The following is a 20,977-nucleotide window of genomic DNA, read 5'->3' on the forward strand; positions in this document are numbered from 1 at the left end:
AGCATCTCAGTACCCCCAACCCTTCTCATACCCCTGCTCACAGCATCTCAGTAACCCCCAACCCTTCTCATACCCCTGCCCACAGCATCTCAGTACCCCCCCTTCTCAACCCTTCACATACCCCTGCCCACAGCATCTCAGTACCCCCAACCCTTCTCATACCCCTGCCCACAGCATCTCAGTACCCCCAACCCTTCTCATACCCCTGCCCACAGCATCTCAGTACCCCCAACCCTTCTCATACCCCTGCTCACAGCATCTCAGTACCCCCAACCCTTCTCATACCCCTGCCCACAGCATCTCAGTACCCCCAACCCTTCTCATACCCCTGCTCACAGCATCTCAGTAACCCCCAACCCTTCTCATACCCCTGCCCCACAGCATCTCAGTACCCCCAACCCTTCTCATACCCCTGCCCACAGCATCTCAGTACCCCCAACCCTTCTCATACCCCTGCCCACAGCATCTCAGTAACCCCCAACCCTTCTCATACCGCTGCCCACAGCATCTCAGTACCCCCAACCCTTCTCATACCCCTGCCCACAGCATCTCAGTACCCCCGCCAACCCTTCTCATACCCCTGATCACAGCATCTCAGTACCCCCAACCCTTCTCATACCCCCTGCCCACAGCATCTCAGTACCCCCAACCCTTCTCATACCCCTGCCACAGCATCTCAGTACCCCCAACCCTTCTCATACCCCTGCCCACAGCATCTCAGTACCCCCAACCCTTCTCATACCCCTGCCCACAGCATCTCAGTAACCCCCAACCCTTCTCATACCCTGCCCACAGCATCTCAGTACCCCCAACCCTTCTCATACCCCTGCCCACAGCATCTCAGAAACCCCCAACCCTTCTCATACCCCTGCCCACAGCATCTCAGTACCCCCCAACCCTTCTCATACCCCTGCCCACAGCATCTCAGTACCCCCGCCAACCCTTCTCATACCCCTGCCCACAGCATCTCAGTACCCCCAACCCTTCTCATACCCCTGCCCACAGCATCTCAGTACCCCCAACCCTTCTCATACCCCTGCCCACAGCATCCCAGTACCCCCAAACCTTCTCATACCCCTGCCCACAGCATCTCAGTACCCCCAACCCTTCTCATACCCCTGCCCACAGCATCTCAGTACCCCCAACCCTTCTCATACCCCTGCCCACAGCATCTCAGTACCCCCAACCCTTCTCATACCCCTGCCCACAGCATCTCAGTACCCCCAACCCTTCTCATACCCCTGCCCACAGCATCTCAGTACCCCTCAACCCTTCTCATACCCCTGCCCACAGCATCTCAGTACCCCCAACCCTTCTCATACCCCTGCCCACAGCATCTCAGTACCCCCAACCCTTCTCATACCCCTGCCCACAGCATCTCAGTACCCCCAACCCTTCTCATACCCCTGCCCACAGCATCTCAGTACCCCCAACCCTTCTCATACCCCTGCTCACAGCATCTCAGTAACCCCAACCCTTCTCATACCCCTGCCCACAGCATCTCAGTACCCCCAACCCTTCACATACCCCTGCCCACAGCATCTCAGTACCCCCAACCCTTCTCATACCCCTGCCCACAGCATCTCAGTACCCCCCAACCCTTCTCATACCCCTGCCCACAGCATCTCAGTACCCCCAACCCTTCTCATACCCCTGCCCACAGCATCTCAGTACCCCCAACCCTTCTCATACCCCTGCTCACAGCATCTCAGTAACCCCCAACCCTTCTCATACCCCTGCCCACAGCATCTCAGTACCCCCAACCCTTCTCATACCCCTGCCCACAGCATCTCAGTACCCCCAACCCTTCTCATACCCCTGCCCACAGCATCTCAGTACCCCCAACCCTTCTCATACCCCTGCCCACAGCATCTCAGTAACCCCCAACCCTTCTCATACCCCTGCCCACAGCATCTCAGTACCCCCAACCCTTCTCATACCCCTGCCCACAGCATCTCAGTACCCCCCAACCCTTCTCATACCCCTGCCCACAGCATCTCAGTACCCCCCAACCCTTCTCATACCCCTGCCCACAGCATCTCAGTACCCCCAACCCTTCTCATACCCCTGCCCACAGCATCTCAGTACCCCCAACCCTTCTCATACCCCTGCCCACAGCATCTCAGTACCCCCAACCCTTCTCATACCCCTGCCCACAGCATCTCAGTACCCACCAACCCTTCTCATACCCCTGCCCACAGCATCTCAGTAACCCCCAACCCTTCTCATACCCCTGCCCACAGCATCTCAGTAACCCCCAACCCTTCTCAGTACCCCTGCCCACAGCATCTCAGTAACCCCCAACCCTTCTCATACCCCTGCCCACAGCATCTCAGTAACCCCCAACCCTTCTCATACCCCTGCCCACAGCATCTCAGTAACCCCCAACCCTTCTCATACCCCTGCCCACAGCATCTCAGTACCCCAGGAGCAGTACAGCTCACTCACTAGTCCTGGCCCAGATAGCTGAGTCGTTGGTCTGCTCTCCGCTACGTGTCAACACCACCATCCTGTAGGGGGCACCAGGCCTCAGGCCCTGGAAGGAGACCTGCAGTGTGCTGGGCTGGCCGCTACGCCGGTCGTACAGCGTGTCATCTCCGTTGTACAGGTAGAGGTCGTAACCTTCGAACTCTCCCTGCGGGGGAGACCAGTGGAAGGACAGGCTGCTGCTGCTGTTGGCCTGGATGGAGAGGTCGCTGACCGCTGCCGGACCTGGGAGCACAACACTACTCAGGTCCACATATATCTTCCTTCCATATTGCCTCTATACATCTTCACAGTGACTCTGATTCTCTATTCCCTGTTTTACTAAGACTTCCTGTATTATTTGTGTAATCCTACAATAAAGCCTACATAACCGATTGCTCTCCAGGAGGAGGCTTGGACAACCTGCACTACACATATTAATACCACTTGACGAACTTGTGTGGGACATAGTGAAGATGAATCCATGCAGTCTTACGTGTACGTGCTTCAGCGGTGACGCCCTCGCTGTGGACCCCTCCGCTGGTGGTGTGAACCAGGACGCGGTACCTCTTCCCTGGGGTGAGGCCGTCGAAGCGATGCTGGAGCGGCATGGAGCCGGAGGATGCCTGGGAGCTGTTGGTTACGAAAATGAGTACTGTGTTGTCTGTGCATTATATTTGTTACACTTTTTTAGGCACCATTTTGTTACTGCAATTGAACCAATGGAATAGTCCTAAAATGGCAAACACTGCCCATCTGGCCCAAGAGGTAGGAGGCTTAATCAAGCCTCAAAGTATTGACCATTTGAATCTGGGTGTGTTGGTGAACCCAGGTGTGTTGGTGAACCCAGGTGTGTTGGTGAACCCAGGTGTTGGTTACCTGTTGGTGACCAGGTGTGTTTGTGAACTCAGGTGTGTTTGTGAACTCAGGTGTGTTGGTGAACCCAGGTGTTGGTGAACCCAGGTGTGTTGGTGAACCCAGGTGTTGGTTACCTGTTGGTGACCAGGTGTGTTTGTGAACTCAGGTGTGTTTGTGAACTCAGGTGTGTTGGTGAACCCAGGTGTGTTGGTGAACCCAGGTGTGTTGGTGAACCCAGGTGTTGGTTACCTGTTGGTGACCAGGTGTGTTTGTGAACTCAGGTGTGTTTGTGAACTCAGGTGTGTTGGTGAACCCAGGTGTGTTGGTGAACCCAGGTGTGTTGGTGAACCCAGGTGTTGGTGAACCCAGGTGTTGGTGAATCCAGGTGTTGGTTACCTGTTGGTGACCAAGTGTGTTGGTGAACCCAGGTGTTGGTGAATCCAGGTGTGTTGGTTACCTGTTGGTGACCAGGTGTGTTGGTGAACCCAGGTGTTGGTGAACCCAGGTGTGTTGGTTACCTGTTGGTGACCAGGTGTGTTTGTGAACTCAGGTGTGTTGGTGAACCCAGGTGTGTTGGTGAACCCAGGTGTGTTGGTTACCTGTTGGTGACCAGGTGTCCCCTGTCGTCCAGGAGCTGCAGGCTGTATCCGTCTGCCACGCCCCTGGCCTCCTGCCAGCTCACCTGTATAGTGCAGGTGGTGTGTCTGTTGTCAGCCTGCAGCCCCGTCACTGCAGAAGGGACTGAGGGGAGAGGGGACACAGAATTAGATAGAGCACACTATCATACAGTATTGTATCTCCATGTCACACATCATTACACCAGCCAATCACTATCTGTTAATTACCCTTCAAAAGTTGATTAAGTAAGAAAACAGAACAAATCAGTTCCATCAAATATACTGATTTCAAACTGCAGATATATAATCAAATCAAATAAAAACAAATAAAATATAGCCAGACGCAGTGAGACTGACACCCAAATATAGAGTATGAAATGCCAATGCACTGCTTATGAATGCAGTATGTATGGGTTATGAACGTGTTATGAAGTCCTTATCTACCCTCCTCACCGGTGCGTCCGCTGGCCGTGTTGTTATTCAACAGTATGCCACTGATAGATCTAATGGTCACACTGTACAGCTGCCCAGGCTGCAAGGAGCTGAACCCTAGTTCATTCTGGTGTTTGGGTACAGGCCGCGTCTCCAGCCTGCGTGCCTCTGGTCCACCCAGCAATAGGGACACGGAGTAGCTGTCCACGTCACCCTGCCCCGGGGTCCAGCTGATTTTCAGACTGCTGCTCTGGCCATTGTTACTCACGTGGATATTCTTGACTTTGCTGGGGACTGCAGACAGGAGGAGAAACGAAAAGAGGGAGAAATAGCAGGAGAGGGAGAAAGAGGGGTGGAAGTGGGACGGAAATTGTTGTTAGTTTATGTTTCGTTTGTGTTAGATTCTGTGGCATTTTGTTCTATTTTGCTACCCCAATTCAATGGAGAAGTTCCAAAAGTGCAAACAAATTCTGCCCATCGGGCACCCCAGGCAGACTTGAATCAAACAGAAGTATTTGAAAGAAAACAAATGTAAACTAGTATTTGAACCCAGCAAGTCTGTTGTTTTGGTTTACCTGTCCTGCCCTCTATGAACTGGGCCCTCTGGTTGGGGCCGCTAAAGGTAGAAACATGGATCTTATAGAGGCGTCCCGGGGTGAGGGAGGAGAGGAGACACACCCCCACGCTGCTGCCCAGGGTGATGGGCGGGAACACCTTCATAATAATAATACATAATACATTGATTATACATTGATTATTAATAGATTTAGCAAAATTCAATTAATACATTTTGCTTTTAAAAACACCCAAAGTCACAAATAGAAATAAAGCAACAATGAAATATAAAAAAATCACACAAGAAAATATGAGGAATATAAAAGTACTGTAAACATGAAGACAGGCTAACCAGGTACTGGACTGGACCAGGAAGACTAACCTTCATGTCATTGAAGAGGAGCTGCACCTGGTAGTGGTCAACGTCCCCCGGAGCAGCCAACCAGGTGACACGCAGGTCCTCCGTTCCCCGCTCAGCTAGGGCTAGTGACCTCACCGCCGCAGGGACTGTCACAGACAGATTCCAGATAGAATAGAAAAACTTTTCATATTCTCAGAGAGGCTCTTAATTTTGCATACAAAGGAACAGAACGTAGGGAGACAGGTTAACAAGAAGCATGCACAAAGAACCTGTTTCACCACAACTAGTTATTACCTGAATGTAGCTAGCCAAATGATTATTACAGACAAATACCACTCTTGTATCTACATATTGTACATTGAAACAACGGAAGAGATATAACAGATGACTATTCGTATCACTCACAGGTCCTTCCATCCGTAGACACGCTGGTCTCATAGTTCCCGCTCCAGGTGCTGACGATGACAGTGTACAGCCTCCCGGGCACCAGGCCGTTGAACACACACTCGTTCTGGCTCTTCATAACCGTCTTGTTCTGGTGGAAGATGTTGTTATGCTTGATGACCACCTGGTAGTAGTCAAAGTCCCCGGCCGCATGGCGCCAGTACACCTTCAGGTAGTCATCCCTGGCCGAGTGGATCGCTGTGGGGTTCTGGACACTAGAGGGCTCTGGGGAGAGGAATTCAATTGAATTGAACTTTGAGACATTGACCAGTGTTTTATCATGTCTAACTAGACACTTCATGACTAAAACCACGAAATGGAAAACTGAAGCAGAGGAGCCCCATTTCAGACAGACAGACATGGTAGACCTACGTGTGCGTTCCTGTACGATGGTGTGATTCTCATAGGCACCACTCCTGGAGGTGATGGAGATGTTATAGAGCCGTCCAGACACCAGGGACTTGAACACACACTCTGGGCTGGATTTGGACACGGCCAGGGTGTGGACCGTCTTCTCCTGGTCCCCCAGAGTGACCAGATAACTGTCCACGTCACCTTTGGCCGGACGCCATGACACGCTGAGGAAGTCCATACGACCGTTGTTGCTGACCGTCACCTCGCCTACGGCAGCAGGGACTGGAAGACGGAGAGAGAGCGAGAGAGAGAGAGGGGAACTGAGTCAGTCATTCTGTGTATCACTGTTCATATTTGCAGCTGGGAAGCCTGAATAAAAAATGTATGTGAATAAAATTAAAGTAAAAACTTGTCTAATAGCTTATTTTTCTTGTAAATACTGGAACATTAACAGTTGTTCATGTTTTCTCTTCAGTAATACTGTGGGATATGTAAGGAACATAACTTAAAAGCTACAACACAACATTAAGTTGGTAGTAATCACAAAGTTGTCTACCTGTGCGTCCCTCTGCCACGCTCTGCCTGGAGACTTGTCCTGCTCTGATGGTGGTTACTACCACCCTGTAGAGGGCTCCAGGCTTCAGGGCCAGGAAGCTGTAGGCCATGGTGTGGGCTGGGGCGCTCTCGTTCTTGATCACGCTGCTGTCATGGATGAGCAGCACGTGGTATGAGTCCAGCTCTCCGGTTGCCCGCTCCCACTGGGTCTGGAGGCTGTCCGTGCTGCCACCGTTGGTCACACGCAGACTGGTCACCTGCGCTGGGGCTGGGAGTAGACAGAGAGATAGAGAGGCCATCAGAGATGTGAGACATTACAGAGAAATTGAGATCATAAAGAGTCATTGAGTCAGAGACACAGCATCAGTTCTGTCAATGGGGGAAAAGCTCATTATTATATGACTACAACAACTATGTTACAGTATATGACTACAAAACTTGTATGGAGCAATGCAAGAATTTTCAACTCTTACCCTACGAGGTCTGGAGCCTGCTGGTTTTCTCTTCTACCTGATAATTAATTACATTCACCTGGTTCCAGGTCTAAATCAGTCCCTGATTAGAGGGTAGCAATTTGGGCTCCCGAGTGGCACAACGGTCTAAGGCACTGCATCTCCGTGCTAAAGGCGTCACTAGGGGAAAGGGGGATACCTAGTCAGTGGTCCAACTGAAAGTATTCAACTGAAATGTGTCTTCCGCATTTAACCCAATCCCTCTGAATCAGAGAGGTACAGGAGGCTGCATTAATGGTCATCCACGTCTTTGGCGCCAGGGGAACAGTGGGTTAACTGCCTTGCTCAGGGGCAGAACGACAGATTTGACCTTATCAGCACAGGGATTCGATCCAGCAACCTAACCTTCCGTTTACTGGCCCAACGCTCTAACCACTAGGCTACCTGCCGCCCATACAGACCCTGGTTCGATTCCAGGCTGTATCACAACTGGCCGTGATTGGGAGTCCCATAGGGCGGCGCACAATTGTCCCAGAGTCATCCGGTCTAGGGTTTGACCGCGGTAGGCCGTCATTGTTAACTGGCTTGCCTGGTTAAATAAAGAAAATAATAATACTAAATAAAGAAAAAACGCTGTGGAATTCGAGGTCCAGAGTTGAGTTTGAGAGTTCTAGTGTCTAGTCTATAACATAACCATACTGTGGCAAAAACATAATTATTCATATCCCTTGGGAAACGTGACTCACTGGTTCGTCCAATCACTGAAGTTGAGCTGTTTAGGCCCCCACTGTTGGTCGTGACAGTGATGGCGTACTGGTGTCCGGGTGTGAGGACGTTGAAGGTGCACTCCCTGACGTCACGGGACAGTGTCCTCTGGGACACGACAGTGTTCCCCTGTCTCAGGACCACAGTGTACCCGTCCCACTCCCCTACGGGGAGAGACCACAGCACGCTCAGAGACGTCTCATCACTGTGACAGACGACCAGCTGCTGGACAGGCCGAGGTGCTGAGAGAGGGGGAGAGAATGAGTAAATAAGTAAAGGGGGGAGAAAGGGGACGGAAAGGGGGGTGAGGGAGATGTGAACAAGTAAAGAGAGAGAGAGGGCAAAAAATTATAAACTTCAGGAGCCATGACAATTTCATTTTAAGAGCCATCTTACATGGATATAATTTGACCCATAAAAACATTCCACATATACACCAAGCTTAGCATCAAAATATTTGTAATGTAACTTACCTAGCATTCCCTGGCAGTGAGCAATGTTGCCAAATGGGCCAGCCTCCACCATGATCTGAGCTGTGTAAAGCCTGCCAGGCACCAGCCCCAGGGAAGACCCAGAGAAGGAGTACTGTCTCACTGGCCTGCTTAGTGTCTTATTGACCAGAGCCACTGTGGCATTCATTAGCAGGATGCGGTAGTTCTCCCATTCCCCTCTAGGCGGTGACCATGTCATCTTCAGAGTGCTGCCGTCACTGAGGCCCACCATGGTCAATTGAGACACCTTGTCTGGCACTAAGGAAGGGAGAAAGGAGGCAGTGTAAAGGGAGGAGGGAGAGAGGAGGCAGTGTAAAGGGAGGAGGGAGAGAGGAGGCAGCGTAAAGGGAGGAGGGAGAGAGGAGGCAGTGTAAAGGGAGGAGGGAGAGAGGAGGCAGTGTAAAGGGAGGAGGGAGAGAGGAGGCAGTGTAAAGGGAGGGGAGGGGGAGAGAGGAGGCAGTGTAAAGGGGGAGTAGGGAGAGAGGCAGAGGCAGTGTAAAGGAGGCAGTGTAAAAGGAGGAGGGAGAGAGGAGGCAGGGGAGAGAGGAGGGAGAGCAGTGTAAAAGGAAGGAGGAGGAAAGGGAGGGAGGGAGAGGAGGCAGTGTAAAGGGAAGGGAGGAGGGAGGGAGGAGGGGAGAGAGGAGGCAGTGTAAAGGAGGAAGGAGAGAGGAGGCAGAAAGGAGGCAGCGTAAAGGGAGGAGGGAGAGAGGAGGCAGCGTAAAGGGAGGAGGGAGGAGGGGCAGAAAGGGAGGAGGGAGGCAGTGTAAAGGGAGAAATGAGAGAGGAGGCAGTGTAAAGGAAGGAGGGAGAGAGGAGGCAGCGTAAAGGGAGGAGGGAGAGAGGAGGCAGTGTAAAGGGGGGAGGGAGAGAGGAGGCAGTGTAAAGGGAGGAGGGAGAGAGGAGGCAGTGTAAAGGGAGGAAGGAGAGAGGAGGCAGTGTAAAGGGAGAAATGAGAAAGGAGGCAGTGTAAAGGGAGGAGGGAGAGAGGAGGCAGTGTAAAGGGAGGAGGGAGAGAGGAGGCAGTGTAAAAGGAGGAGGGAGAGAGGAGGCAGCAAAGGGAGGAGGGAGGGAGGCAGTGTAAAGGGAGGAGGGAGAGAGGAGGCAGTGTAAAGGGAGAAATGAGAGGAGAGTGTAAAGGGAGGGGAGGGAGAGAGGAGGCAGTGTAAAGGGAGGAGGGAGGAGGGAGGAGGGGAGGAGGGAGAGGGAGGCAGTAAAGGGAGGAGGGAGAGAGGAGGCAGTGTAAAGGAGGGAGGAGGGAGAGAGGAGGCAGTGTAAAGGGAGGAGGGCAGGGGAGGAGGGAGGAGGCAGTGTAAAGGGAGGAGGGAGAGAGGAGGCAGTGTAAAGGGAGGAGGGAGAGAGGAGGCAGTGTAAAGAGAGGAGGGAGAGAGGAGACAGTGTAAAGGGAGGAGGGAGGGAGAGGAGGAGCAGGAGGCAGTGTAAAGGGAGGAGGGAGAGAGGAGGCAGTGTAAAGAGAGGAGGGAGAGAGGAGGCAGTGTAAAGGGAGGAGGGAGAGAGGAGGCAGCGTAAAGAGAGGAGGGAGAGAGGAGGCAGTGTAAAGGGAGGAGGGAGAGAGAGGTTAATGGAGGTGTTCATGCAGCCAGATCTTCATTGAAGATCCAGAGGTGAAGTTAAGGATTGTGGTGCACATTAGTATTTCCTGGCTTTTGTGGCTGTTGACCAGCCCTAATTTTTCACTTAAAACAGTTTTGATATGGAACTAGATAGGCATAAACTTAATCTGAGGTGTGACATTGACATTGACCCTCCAGAACAACTTACCAGTTCTACCCATGGTCACAGCCTCAGTCATCTGGTCTCCGACCTTTGACCTCATAGACAACTGATAGGATCGTCCAGGGGTCAGGCCGCTGAAGACCACCTCTGTGGCATTGGGTGGCAGCGTCCTGTCCTGATCGGCTGAACCCAGGGTTGCAAGGGAGACCAGGTATGTGTCCACGCTGCCCATAGCTGTGACCCAGGAGGCCCTCAATGAGTCCAGACTGCCGTTGTTCTCCAAGAGGAGGTCTGACACCGCCGCGGGGACTAGGGGAAGAAAAACAACACGTGTCAGAGTCTGGTCTAGTGGGAGCACTGCTGAATGATGGGCTACACATCCCTCTTAGCCATTTCCATTTGAGTGGGAGTTTCAGAAACCTGAAAAGAGGGACTTTTTTATTCCGTTTTTTAAAGTTGATTGAGAGGGATGTATTTGAGGGAGGTGACAGCAGGTCTTTTTGGACACTGACACCTTTCCAGGACAATTATTCCTGTCCAACTCGAAGGACCATAAAAAATGACAAAATCTAGTATTGTGTTCAGTGGCTGTGCAGTGTGTTACTGGCTAGCCGTATTTGTGTGGTGGGTTGGGAGGGGAAGGAAGGCCTCGATTGGCAAGCCAGCTGCAGACAGAGGAAGGGAAGGGTGGGATAGAGAAGCCTAAAATATCTTGGAAACAACGACCGACAGAGAACAAGGCCATGGTGGTGGTAGGGACTGTATAAAGAGAAGGGTGCAGTGTTGGAAAGTTAAACAAAGCCCTGCAAACTAAGCCAGATAAATGTGTGAGAAACATTCCACCCTGAACCTGTATTGAACTCACTGACATTGAAGCCCTAGGACTCTACTCCTCTTTGCTGGATAACAAAAGCTAAGCAGGATTAGACTTGGTAGTGGTTGGATGGGTGAACACTTCAACCAAAAAAAGTATCAGTCTTACTATTCCAACAGGTGAATTTCTGAGTCCCTACCATAATACCTGTGAGGACTGTCACCACTGTTACCTTAACCCCAAACAGAACTAGCATGACATTTCCTCTGTGACTGCTACCTTACCCACCAAACAGAACTGGCATGACATTTCCTCTGTGACTGTTACCTTACCACCAAAACATAACAGGCCTGACACATTTCCTTTGTGACTGTTACCTTACCCCCAAACAGAACTAGCATGACATTTCCTCTGTGACTGATACCTTACCACCAAAACATAACAGGCATGACACATTTCCTTTGTGACTGCCACCTTACCCCCCAAACATAACTAGCATGACACATTTCCTCCGTGACTGTTACCATACCTGTGACTGCTTGTTTGAAGACAGCATTCTGAAGGCCTCCAGCCTCAGTCACCACAGTGACAGTGTACAGTGTCCCAGGCAACAGGTCATTAAGGATGTGGGAGGTGACGCTACTCTTCAGGGTGACGTTCCTGACCAGGCTGCCCTGCCGCTCCCTCAGCAGCACTCTGAAACGCTCTCTCCTGCCTGGGCCGGGCTGCCAAGAAACCCCCAGGCTGTTGGAGAAGGCCAAGAGCTGGAGGCCGCTGATGGCTGAGGGAGCTGGGGGAAAAATGCAAAGTGGTCAATGCCAGTGAGCAGCTTGTTGAAGTCTAACAAAGTAACAAAGTAGATCAGTGATTTCTATGTTATCCAAGTCAAACAAACATGGAGGCACTGAAGTGAGTATAGGAATAGGGGTAAGGTAGAATGGCAGTAGAGCCGACAGTAGAATATCGTACACAATTTGTTTATCATAAATATCAGGTGATCAGCACATTGGGTGTAGAAATCCTGAAATTACATGCAAATAGAGGACCAGTGAAACCACATAACAACAGCAAGATGGTCGCTCACCTGTGGTTGCAGTGGCCAGCACTGGTGGGGCAGTTTTATTCCCAGCTATTGCCACCAGGCTGAGGCCATAAAGGGTGCCAGGGGTGAGGGCGGTAAAGCCTAACTGAGGGACGGCAGTGCCCATGATGCGAGTATTGCGGCTCTCTCCTGTTTTAGTGTCCTGTAGTGTGAGCTCATACCAGTCGACCAGCCCGCGAGACCGAGGCCAGGATACATGCAGGCCTGGGAAGCCACCGTGACCCTGACTCTTATACTGAGCTGCCTGGACCTGGTCTGGTAGGACGTCCAACCTGGATGGACTAACCGGATCTAGGGGGAAGGAGGGAGGGAGGGAGGGAGGGAGGGAGAGAGAGGGAGGGAGGGAGGGGGAGGGAGGGAGAGAGAGAGAGAGAGAGAGAGAGAGAGAGAGAGAGAGAGAGAGAAATGTGTTAGTATTTTTGCTATAAATAATATGATAGACAACAAAGACATCCTTTAAACAAGTGGCCAAGGGGCCAGCATCTTGCCGATATTATATAAACCTCAACATCTTGATATTATACAACTAGGAGAAAAGGTCATGAAGAATATCTGGATCCTGTCTTTGTGCTTCACTGAAAGCCAGTGGTGGCTGCCTGCGATGGAGCAGAGCGATAAGATTGTTTTGGTTCTTTAAAGAATGTGGCGATTCGCTGGGAGACCTGCATGCGTCTTGAGCGAGAGAGCGAGCCTTGACAGGAAACGACAAAAACAAAGACCAAATGGAGAGAGAGGAGCAGAACAGGGTAAGTGGTGCCCCCCACAGCTCAGCAATTAACTTTGACCCTTTCTTCATAATGCTTCCCCTCTGAGGGCTCTTCAGAGCAACCCCAGGAATCACATTGGCTAATCAGCAAGGACATTTACCGTCCAATCCCAGAGCCACATTGGGGCACTTTACAAGACCACTACTGTATTACACAGTAACTACATTGTATCTGTAAATATAAAAACAGTACTGGATAAAGTCCAAGTGATTTGGAAGTCCAAGTGATTTGAACTGTTAATCTTGAGGATTTCATCCTTCGTAGGCTACTGTCAAAAATTGACATTTCAAAGTCCACACACAAAGACCCAAGAAAAAAAATCTCGGCCACACTTTGAATGCAAAGTTCTGGAGTGCACTGTAGTCTAATCTATTTGTCCCGTGAAAACAAAACATGGAGGCCTCCTGTATCCGTTAGTACAAAGAAACAATGCTTGGCGGGAAGTGGCTCTGGGGAGAAGGAGATCTGTCTGGAAACAAACACTTAAGATTAGATGCTCTGCATTGTTACTGACCTCTACTGTTACAACCTTAGGTGATTGGAGCAGCAGTGTGTTCCAGAACTTCCCTGGTTCTAATCTAGAGCTGTGAGACCAATGACCAGAGGGCTGGCTCCAAGTTCTTGGCAGGACATTCTAAGGTTGTGGCCTTGACAATGTTCAAAGGATTTTACAAAGGATAAAGTGTACTGGACTTCAGTGGTGTTGGCACAATAGTTCTCTATTCTCCATGTTCTTCATTATCAAAGCGATGCACAGAATATATTCAGTGCAACATGGTTCAATACTGGGCAGAACAAAGGCTTGACTACTGTAAGCATAAATCAAATAATACAAAAGGATATGAATGAACATACACAATTTCAAGCCATTTCACAATACATCAAATATTACAGTAAAATTATATGAAAGCTAAATTCTAAATGTTGCTACATACAATTTAAGTATCAACGTTTGTGCAATAAAACACCAACAGAAAGACAACCAAAAGGAGCTGTTGGAATAAATTAGATGTTTACAATATATTAGAACCTAAGATGTCCTAATATGATATCATATGTGTTAGATATATTTAATGATGGCGAGTTTATGATATCAGAGGAGTCATGCCACTACTAACTGTTTGAAGTGGTTCTGACTGCCAAATTCGAAATCTTTGAATTAATCAGGTGTAAAACTTCATCTTTAACGAAATATAATCATTCGAATATCATGATCAACAATAGAAATAGACTAAAATCAACAGAAAACATATATAGTGCATGATACTGGGGGAGGGGGGGTTCTGATATTGTAGGACGTTTAAGATGAATTAAAGTCAATTTAACAGTCTAAAATACATTTAGAATAGAATACCATGAAATAGGTTAAAATATAACAGAAAGGAATTTTGGTTTATAACACTTAGCTTACCTGTTCGCACTGATACGTTTCTCCTCTCTCCATCAGTCTTCGACATCACTTCAAAGTGGTGTAACGTCCCAGGTTCTAAATCCCTTATATCGCAGATATACACATTACTATACTGCCCATATAGATCACAATCCGTTATATCGGAACGACTATTCTCATAAAACACGGTGAAATTACAAGCGTCTCCTGTTGTTATTAATTTGAGTGCAATAGAATCCGTCCTGGCGATGGTCTCTGTCAGGTTGACTGAACATTTGACAGCATTAGTGGTATCGGCCTGAAAGGAACACAGAAGTGGCAACATGTAACCAAAAGATAGGCTAAGCAACAGTAGGCAGCAAGTGGAAAATAATCCAGGTTAAATGGACTTTAACCATGACTCACCTCGACACAACACCACCATAAACAAACGATCAAAATAATAGTTGCACATCTGAACATTGCGCTCGTTGATTTAAATCCGTTAGGTCAATAAATAAAAATAAATAAAAATCAAATATATTCCAACATTGGTTGTCATAATCGGTCCATAAAATAACAATGTATATTTATTTTCTGAATTTCACAATGGCATGTTGGAGGCGGCTACAGGGGTGGCACGTGCCTAACCAAGCATGGCATCTCGTTGTGATTTTGTGGTAGCCCAAAATCTGTGCAAAGTAGACCACGCACAGTCTCTTCCCACGCTACCATCTCGTCACTTTCAATCTCTAGTCCACATTATTTTCCTACACCCTTCCTCAATGCTCAGGCTGCACCATCACCGGCGTCAGGTAGACAGACTGCTCAGGAAATTGATTCCATATCAGCATCTACTTCCGCCCTCTATATACACTTTTTCTAACACCTACAGTAGCCTAAGTTCCTATCAAATAGTCTGTCTACTTGCTCACAGCCTTAACCTTCACTTGAGTCTGGACAGCAGCACCTTGAGTAGCCTCCTTCTCTCCCCGTGATACCCCACCCTACTTTCCTTCCTGCCTGTCTGTCTCTCTGCCTTCTCTGTCTGAAGAACTTTAGGTCCACTTAAACTAACACCCATAGGATACAGTAAGTTAAAAGGGCATGACATGGGTGTAATTCATAGCCTACTATTGTGATTGCAGAATTTACTCTGTTGAAAGGCTATTTGAATATGACTAATATATTCTATATGACTATTTGCCATTACTATAGCCCTTCTTTCAGAAGGTCTGTTCCAAGCTTCACTGCCTTTAACGTTCCTTGTACAAATATGCATGCAAATATGATTTTGAGCGTTCTTTATGGAATTTCACAAATTCAAAATCGATTGAAATGTTAATTTCCTGTGACTGTCATCATCACGCACCTGTGGGATGGAGGTCAACTCTGTGGTTGTAGTCGGTACTGTAGTAGTTGTTGTTGGAGCTGTAGTTGCTGTGGGTGTGGTTGTGGATGTGGTTGTAGTACTTCTGGGTGGAGCTGTAGTAGTTGTGGATGTGGTTGTGGTAGGTGGGTTTGTTATAGTTATGGGTGGTGTGGTATATGTTGTCGGCGGGGCTGTTGTAGATGTGATTGGAGTGGTATTGGGTGGAGTTGAAGAGGCAGTAGGTGGGGCTGTAGAGGTTGTGGGCAGGGCTATTTTCATTGTGGGTTTTGCTATAGTCTTTACTGTTGAAAAGGTTGTGGGTGAAATTGAGGATGTTGTGAGCTGAGTTGAAAATGTTGTGGGTGGGGCTGTGGCAGCATTGGGTGTGGCTACTTTCCTTGTGAATTTTGCTGTAGTCTTTGTTGTTCTGACAACAGTAGGAGATGTAGGGGCAGCAGTTGTTGTAGTCGGCACAGTTGTGGTTTTGGTTGTAGATGGAACCACAAACTTTCTGGGGGGTACTTTCCTAGTTTTGGGGAAAGCTGTGGTACTGGTAGGTGTGATGGTAGAATCAGAGTTAGTGGTTGAAACAGAGGACGAGATAGATAAAGCAGCAGAAGTTGTGACTTTAGCATCAGAGGTAACGACCACTACGGTAGAAGTAGCTGCTGAGTCTGTTTTAGAACTTGTGTTGGGCACTGAGGAAATTGTAGAGGAAACCACAGTCATCGTGGTAGCTGCAGTTGACACCATCTCATCTACATTAGGTGTGGTGGAACTGGAAGTTGGTTGGTTTACTGATGGAGTCTTGGCTTCGTTCCTCGAGTCGAGGAGGGCATTTTTGGTGGCAGCACTCACCGTTTGGTCCATGGCAGAGTCAGTTGTGGACAAAGCAGGACTGGACGAGAAAACATCATGGCTGTGGTTGAGAACTGCCCGTGATGTTGTGACGGCCGTTGGGATGGAACTTGGAATGAGACCCATCGTGGCCGTCCTTGTCCGAGGATTGACGATGTCATTAGTGTGAGTCGCCACCACAGACGTATATGTCGCCACCCTATTGGTCAATGTAACCGGGACTCTTAATTTAGAGATCTGCCGGGTGGTCCTACTATGGGTCCTCATAGTGTTTGACGAGGAGTGTGTGTTTATTATTGTTATAGGGGCTGTTCTGATGGCGTGGGTGTATGCCAAAGGTTGGTGTGTGGATGAACACATTGTGGGGGTTGAGGTTGAGATGGTGGTGGAACCTAGAAGAAAGAGGGGTTATTGTGACTAGACGTATACACATGGTTGTAATATTATTGGATAACATTGAAATAAATTCAAGATACTGTATGTGTTCCATAAGTAATAACGCTAACCCAGCCCAAGTGTTCTTAAATGGGAAATTAAAGAATTTGACCGTAAATTCCAGACAACGCTGTGCTTTGATGTGGGTGTTTCCTCCTAAAAGAAACACACTGCATGCTCACAACACTTTATCAATATGTTAATAACATGGTAATAAATGGTTTATTGTCATGTTATTCATATTTTTAACAAAAAAGTTAAATTAGGTGAAATAAATAGCTAGGTATTGGTTTTATTGGTCACATTTTACTTGGATAGTCCATCTGTAGATGCTGTACAGACAAACTATCTGTTGATAAGCAAGTGAGTATGTTTATAGGCAACTGCTTGCTAAGGTTATGGTTAAGGTAAGGGTTAAGGTTAGAGTTAGGGCTAAGGCTAGCGTTAGTAGGACCACCCGCTAGGAGGAAACACCCACATCAAAGCACAAGTTTAAGTTACGGCTAGCGTTAGGGTAAGGGTTCAATTTTAAGTTACGGCTAGCGTTAGGGTAAGGGTTAAAGTTTAAGTTACGGCTAGCGTTAGGGTAAGGGTTCAAGTTTAAGTTACGGCTAGCGTTAGGGTAAGGGTTCAAGTTTAAGTTACGGCTAGCGTTAGGGTAAGGGTTCAAGTTTAAGTTACGGCTAGCGTTAGGGTAAGGGTTCAAGTTTAAGTTACGGCTAGCGTTAGGGTAAGGGTTCAAGTTTAAGTTACGGCTAGCGTTAGGGTAAGGGTTCAAGTTTAAGTTACGGCTAGCGTTAGGGTAAGGGTTCAAGTTTAAGTTACGGCTAGCGTTAGGGTAAGGGTTCAAGTTTAAGTTACGGCTAGCGTTAGGGTAAGGGTTCAAGTTTAAGTTGTGGCTAGCGTTAGGGTAAGGGTTCAAGTTTAAGTTATGGCTAGCTTTAGGGTAAGGGTTAAGTTTCGGGTTAGGATAAGGGTTAGGGTTAGTAGATAGTTAGTTGAAATGTTACTGATTGTCTGTAGATCATCTACAGATGGACTATCAAAAAAATGAAGTGTTACCATTTTATTATATGTGATAACAGGTGGCCTGAATAAACATTTAGTGTAAATTAACATTAAACAATACCAGTTAGGCTTACATTGTAGCATGTGTAGTTTTTTTTTTCAAGTGTGAAATTAATAGCCTCTTCTATGTCCCCTGTATGGTCATTAAGTTCACAGGAAGAACACTGCTGACGTTCTTCCTGACTGAGTGAGTGGGCTGATAAAACACTTGACAACAATGTGCAGGAAAGTCAGTACCAAGAGTGTCATCCTCTGCTTTCCTCAAGCATTCACACCATACCAATGTCAGACAAGTCCAAAGCTGACATGGTGCAAGTCATTTAGATACAGATCTCATCTGTGTGATAATTCTGCTTTTTAAAAATGACAATCCGTTGCATTACTGTAAACTAGGTCAATTATGTCATAACCAGTTTGTTGGGTCCATGTAGAGATACTGTTGGCTACTAATTCTGTAGTTGGGCCTTATCATTTTACAATACGTTCTCTTCTCAAACTTCAGATGAGGAAAGACAAAATATCCATATCCATAAATATCCATAAAGTTCAAGGCTACTAAATCGGCATGCCTACTTATAATTGATGTATGGTATGAATGCACAGATATATATTATTATATATTATATATTATTATCTGAATGCAAACGAACAGAAGACTTGCAGCCCAATTCCTCAGTAGAACACTCACCTTTAAGCGGGCATAAATGGGTAATCACCTGTCTCCCTCCAGAGTAGATTTCCTCATACTTAGTCCAGTTGGAATACCTCTGGTCCCCTCGGATCACAACCCGTATACCTTGTTTCTTCAGGTACATGGGCTTCTCCGCTAACCCGAAAGTTCCTCGTTTGTCGTAGCATTTCCAAGCAGGTGCGCTGTCACAGTCGCTGATCGTGGCCAGGCGCGCGTGTCGAGGTATTGCACTGCTCGGGTTGGCCCAGAGACACTTGGCTGATTGTGTGTGATGCAACTTCATATCTTTCGTCCATTCCCATTGTTGATAGGGACTGGTGACATTGCATCTGCCGAGTATCACAGTCGTTTTGTGGGTTGACAGGCACAGTTTCTTTGGTGTGTGCGCAATAAGGAAACCGTCTAAATGGGAGATACAAAGAGATGGTCAATAGTGGGGGACTAACAATCATCGAAAGGATGAAGAACTAATGACAAATTTTTAATATTTTGAAAACAATTTAGTAATGTAATGTTTGAAATGCAATAAGGCCCAACATTTCTCAAATACCTACGGGCTACAAAAAACTACAGGCTTACAGAAATAGTTTATAAACGTTTCCCATTATTATGTTAAATCAGTTCTCAAAAGGCAGCAGTTTTATTCGATTACAACTAGTACTTTTCTTTGGATGTAGCTGAATAAAATAGGTAAAATTGACGTTATTGTTATTAACGAATAATTCCTCATCTCAAACCTGAGTGAATATATTAGGCTAAAGCTGTCCGTTAAATACGATCATGGTCAATATGAGATAAAATAAATATTTTCTTTGACAAAGAATGAACTCTTTATTGTTACAGTGAGATAACCTACTTGGGTCATAATATTTGGAATAACCTCAATCAAAAAATTCGTTCACTGACTGACCCTTCCCTGTATAGACAAGGATGAACTAAAGTTTCCGTTGTTGACTATCTTCACGCAAAAGAAATGTGGTTATTAGACTACTGTAATAATCAGCAAGTTAATTAACCAACCTCTTCACACTTTAAAAGACAGACTACTTACTTGTCAAAGAGCATCGAAAAAGTATAAAGATAACGAAAAACAAAGTATCCATTTTAGTCTACAAGTTGTAACGGTTTAACGCGTCTGCTGGATTCAGATGAGTTGAGGCGTCGAAGGGAAGTTGCCTTCTGGGAAGGACAAAGTCAGTGACCAGCGCTTCCTTCTATTCAATTGTTTTTGTGGTTTCATATTAAAGTACCCTTCAGTACTGGACATCGACAGGGAAATGCTCTTCTATCGGAAATACCAAAGAACATCGCAGATGTTTAAGTGTTCAGATGGCAGGCAAACAGATGCAATGTGGGGACAGGTTTCAATACACTGGATAGATGGTATACGATGCGATGGGCGTGATGCGTAGCTGCCCAAGTTTGGAATACTGACAACATAAGAAAAAATGACAAGAACATTATTTTATATTTTTCAGTGTTGACATTTTATTATTTAGTGTAAAGCCAACAGCACATCACCAAACCCAGTTATTATCATATTCAAAATTCCATTTCATTTCATATAGGTCAATTATTTGTTAATGTCACAATTTCCAAAAATGCTAAACTTAGACCTAATTCAAAACAAATCTGGAAGACAATTGGAGTTATTTTATTTTTAATGCATTGCAATATTGTTGCTGTAACAGATGTGTTAGAAGTCAACTTACCTGGTAAAGTAATTAACAGAGTAAATCATTACATAATACAGCTATTTACAACTGTAAATGTACCCGTTATTTTTCTGGTATGAGTGACAATGTCAAATGATTACCATCACTAGCTCAACCCAATGTGCCCACAGTGTTCCTCTGGCCTCCTCCAGCTGACAGACAGCGATGAACCTCATGGCTTCACAGACTTTATTTATCTGTTATTTTACCAGGTAAGTTGACTGAGCAACGATCTGGGGAATAGTTACAGGGGAGAGGAGGGGGATTAATGAGCCAATTGTAAACTGGGGATTATTAGGTGACCATGATGGTTTGAGGACCAGATTGGGAATTTGGCCAGGAGACTGGGGTTAACACCCCTACTCTTACGATAAGTGCCATGGGATCTTTAATGACCTCAGAGAGTCAGGACACCCGTTTAACGTCCCGTCCGAAAGACGGCACCCTACACAGGGCAGTGTCCCCAATCACTGCCCTGGGGCATTGGGATATTTTTTTTAGACCAGAGGAAAGGGTGCCCCCTACTGGCACTCAAACACCACTTCCAGCAGCATCTGGAACTGACCAGGACCAACCCTGCTTAGCTTCAGAAGCAAGCCAGCAGTGGTATGCAGGGTGGTATGCTGCTGGCATGCTGCTGACTTAAATCATGCCAGCCCTACACACAAACACAAACTAATACATATTACCATTGGCCTATGA

The 20,977-nt window shown here is 47.3% G+C and overlaps 1 protein-coding gene across 4 annotated transcripts in view; it reads right to left on the bottom strand.

The window, feature by feature from the left end:
• Window positions 1-20,977, bottom strand: part of LOC115133977 (receptor-type tyrosine-protein phosphatase beta-like) — a 39,284-nt gene that overhangs the window by 13,961 nt on the left and 4,346 nt on the right. Inside the window, exons 1-18 of one of the 4 annotated variants that reach the window (XM_029667457.2) lie at window positions 19,612-19,821; window positions 18,558-18,962; window positions 15,509-16,758; window positions 14,179-14,455; window positions 11,983-12,291; window positions 11,428-11,688; window positions 10,130-10,393; window positions 8,333-8,608; window positions 7,841-8,101; window positions 6,644-6,910; window positions 6,106-6,369; window positions 5,695-5,958; window positions 5,311-5,435; window positions 4,949-5,087; window positions 4,395-4,667; window positions 3,924-4,065; window positions 2,963-3,099; window positions 2,449-2,712 (exon numbers count right to left, since the gene is read on the bottom strand). In XM_029667457.2, coding sequence (XP_029523317.2) covers window positions 2,449-2,712; window positions 2,963-3,099; window positions 3,924-4,065; window positions 4,395-4,667; window positions 4,949-5,087; window positions 5,311-5,435; window positions 5,695-5,958; window positions 6,106-6,369; window positions 6,644-6,910; window positions 7,841-8,101; window positions 8,333-8,608; window positions 10,130-10,393; window positions 11,428-11,688; window positions 11,983-12,291; window positions 14,179-14,455; window positions 15,509-16,758; window positions 18,558-18,962; window positions 19,612-19,663 — 5,230 coding nt within the window. In that variant the 5' untranslated portion in view covers window positions 19,664-19,821. Of the gene's footprint in view, window positions 1-2,448; window positions 2,713-2,962; window positions 3,100-3,923; window positions 4,066-4,394; window positions 4,668-4,948; window positions 5,088-5,310; window positions 5,436-5,694; window positions 5,959-6,105; window positions 6,370-6,643; window positions 6,911-7,840; window positions 8,102-8,332; window positions 8,609-10,129; window positions 10,394-11,427; window positions 11,689-11,982; window positions 12,292-14,178; window positions 14,456-14,562; window positions 15,160-15,508; window positions 16,759-18,557; window positions 18,963-19,611; window positions 19,850-20,977 lie in introns of those variants that run through there. The other 3 variants (XM_065022380.1, XM_065022379.1, XM_065022381.1) reach the window with 3 other exon arrangements.

Source organism: Oncorhynchus nerka, linkage group LG9a, assembly GCF_034236695.1.
Source record: "Oncorhynchus nerka isolate Pitt River linkage group LG9a, Oner_Uvic_2.0, whole genome shotgun sequence".
In the NCBI taxonomy this organism is placed as follows: Eukaryota; Metazoa; Chordata; class Actinopteri; order Salmoniformes; family Salmonidae; genus Oncorhynchus; species Oncorhynchus nerka.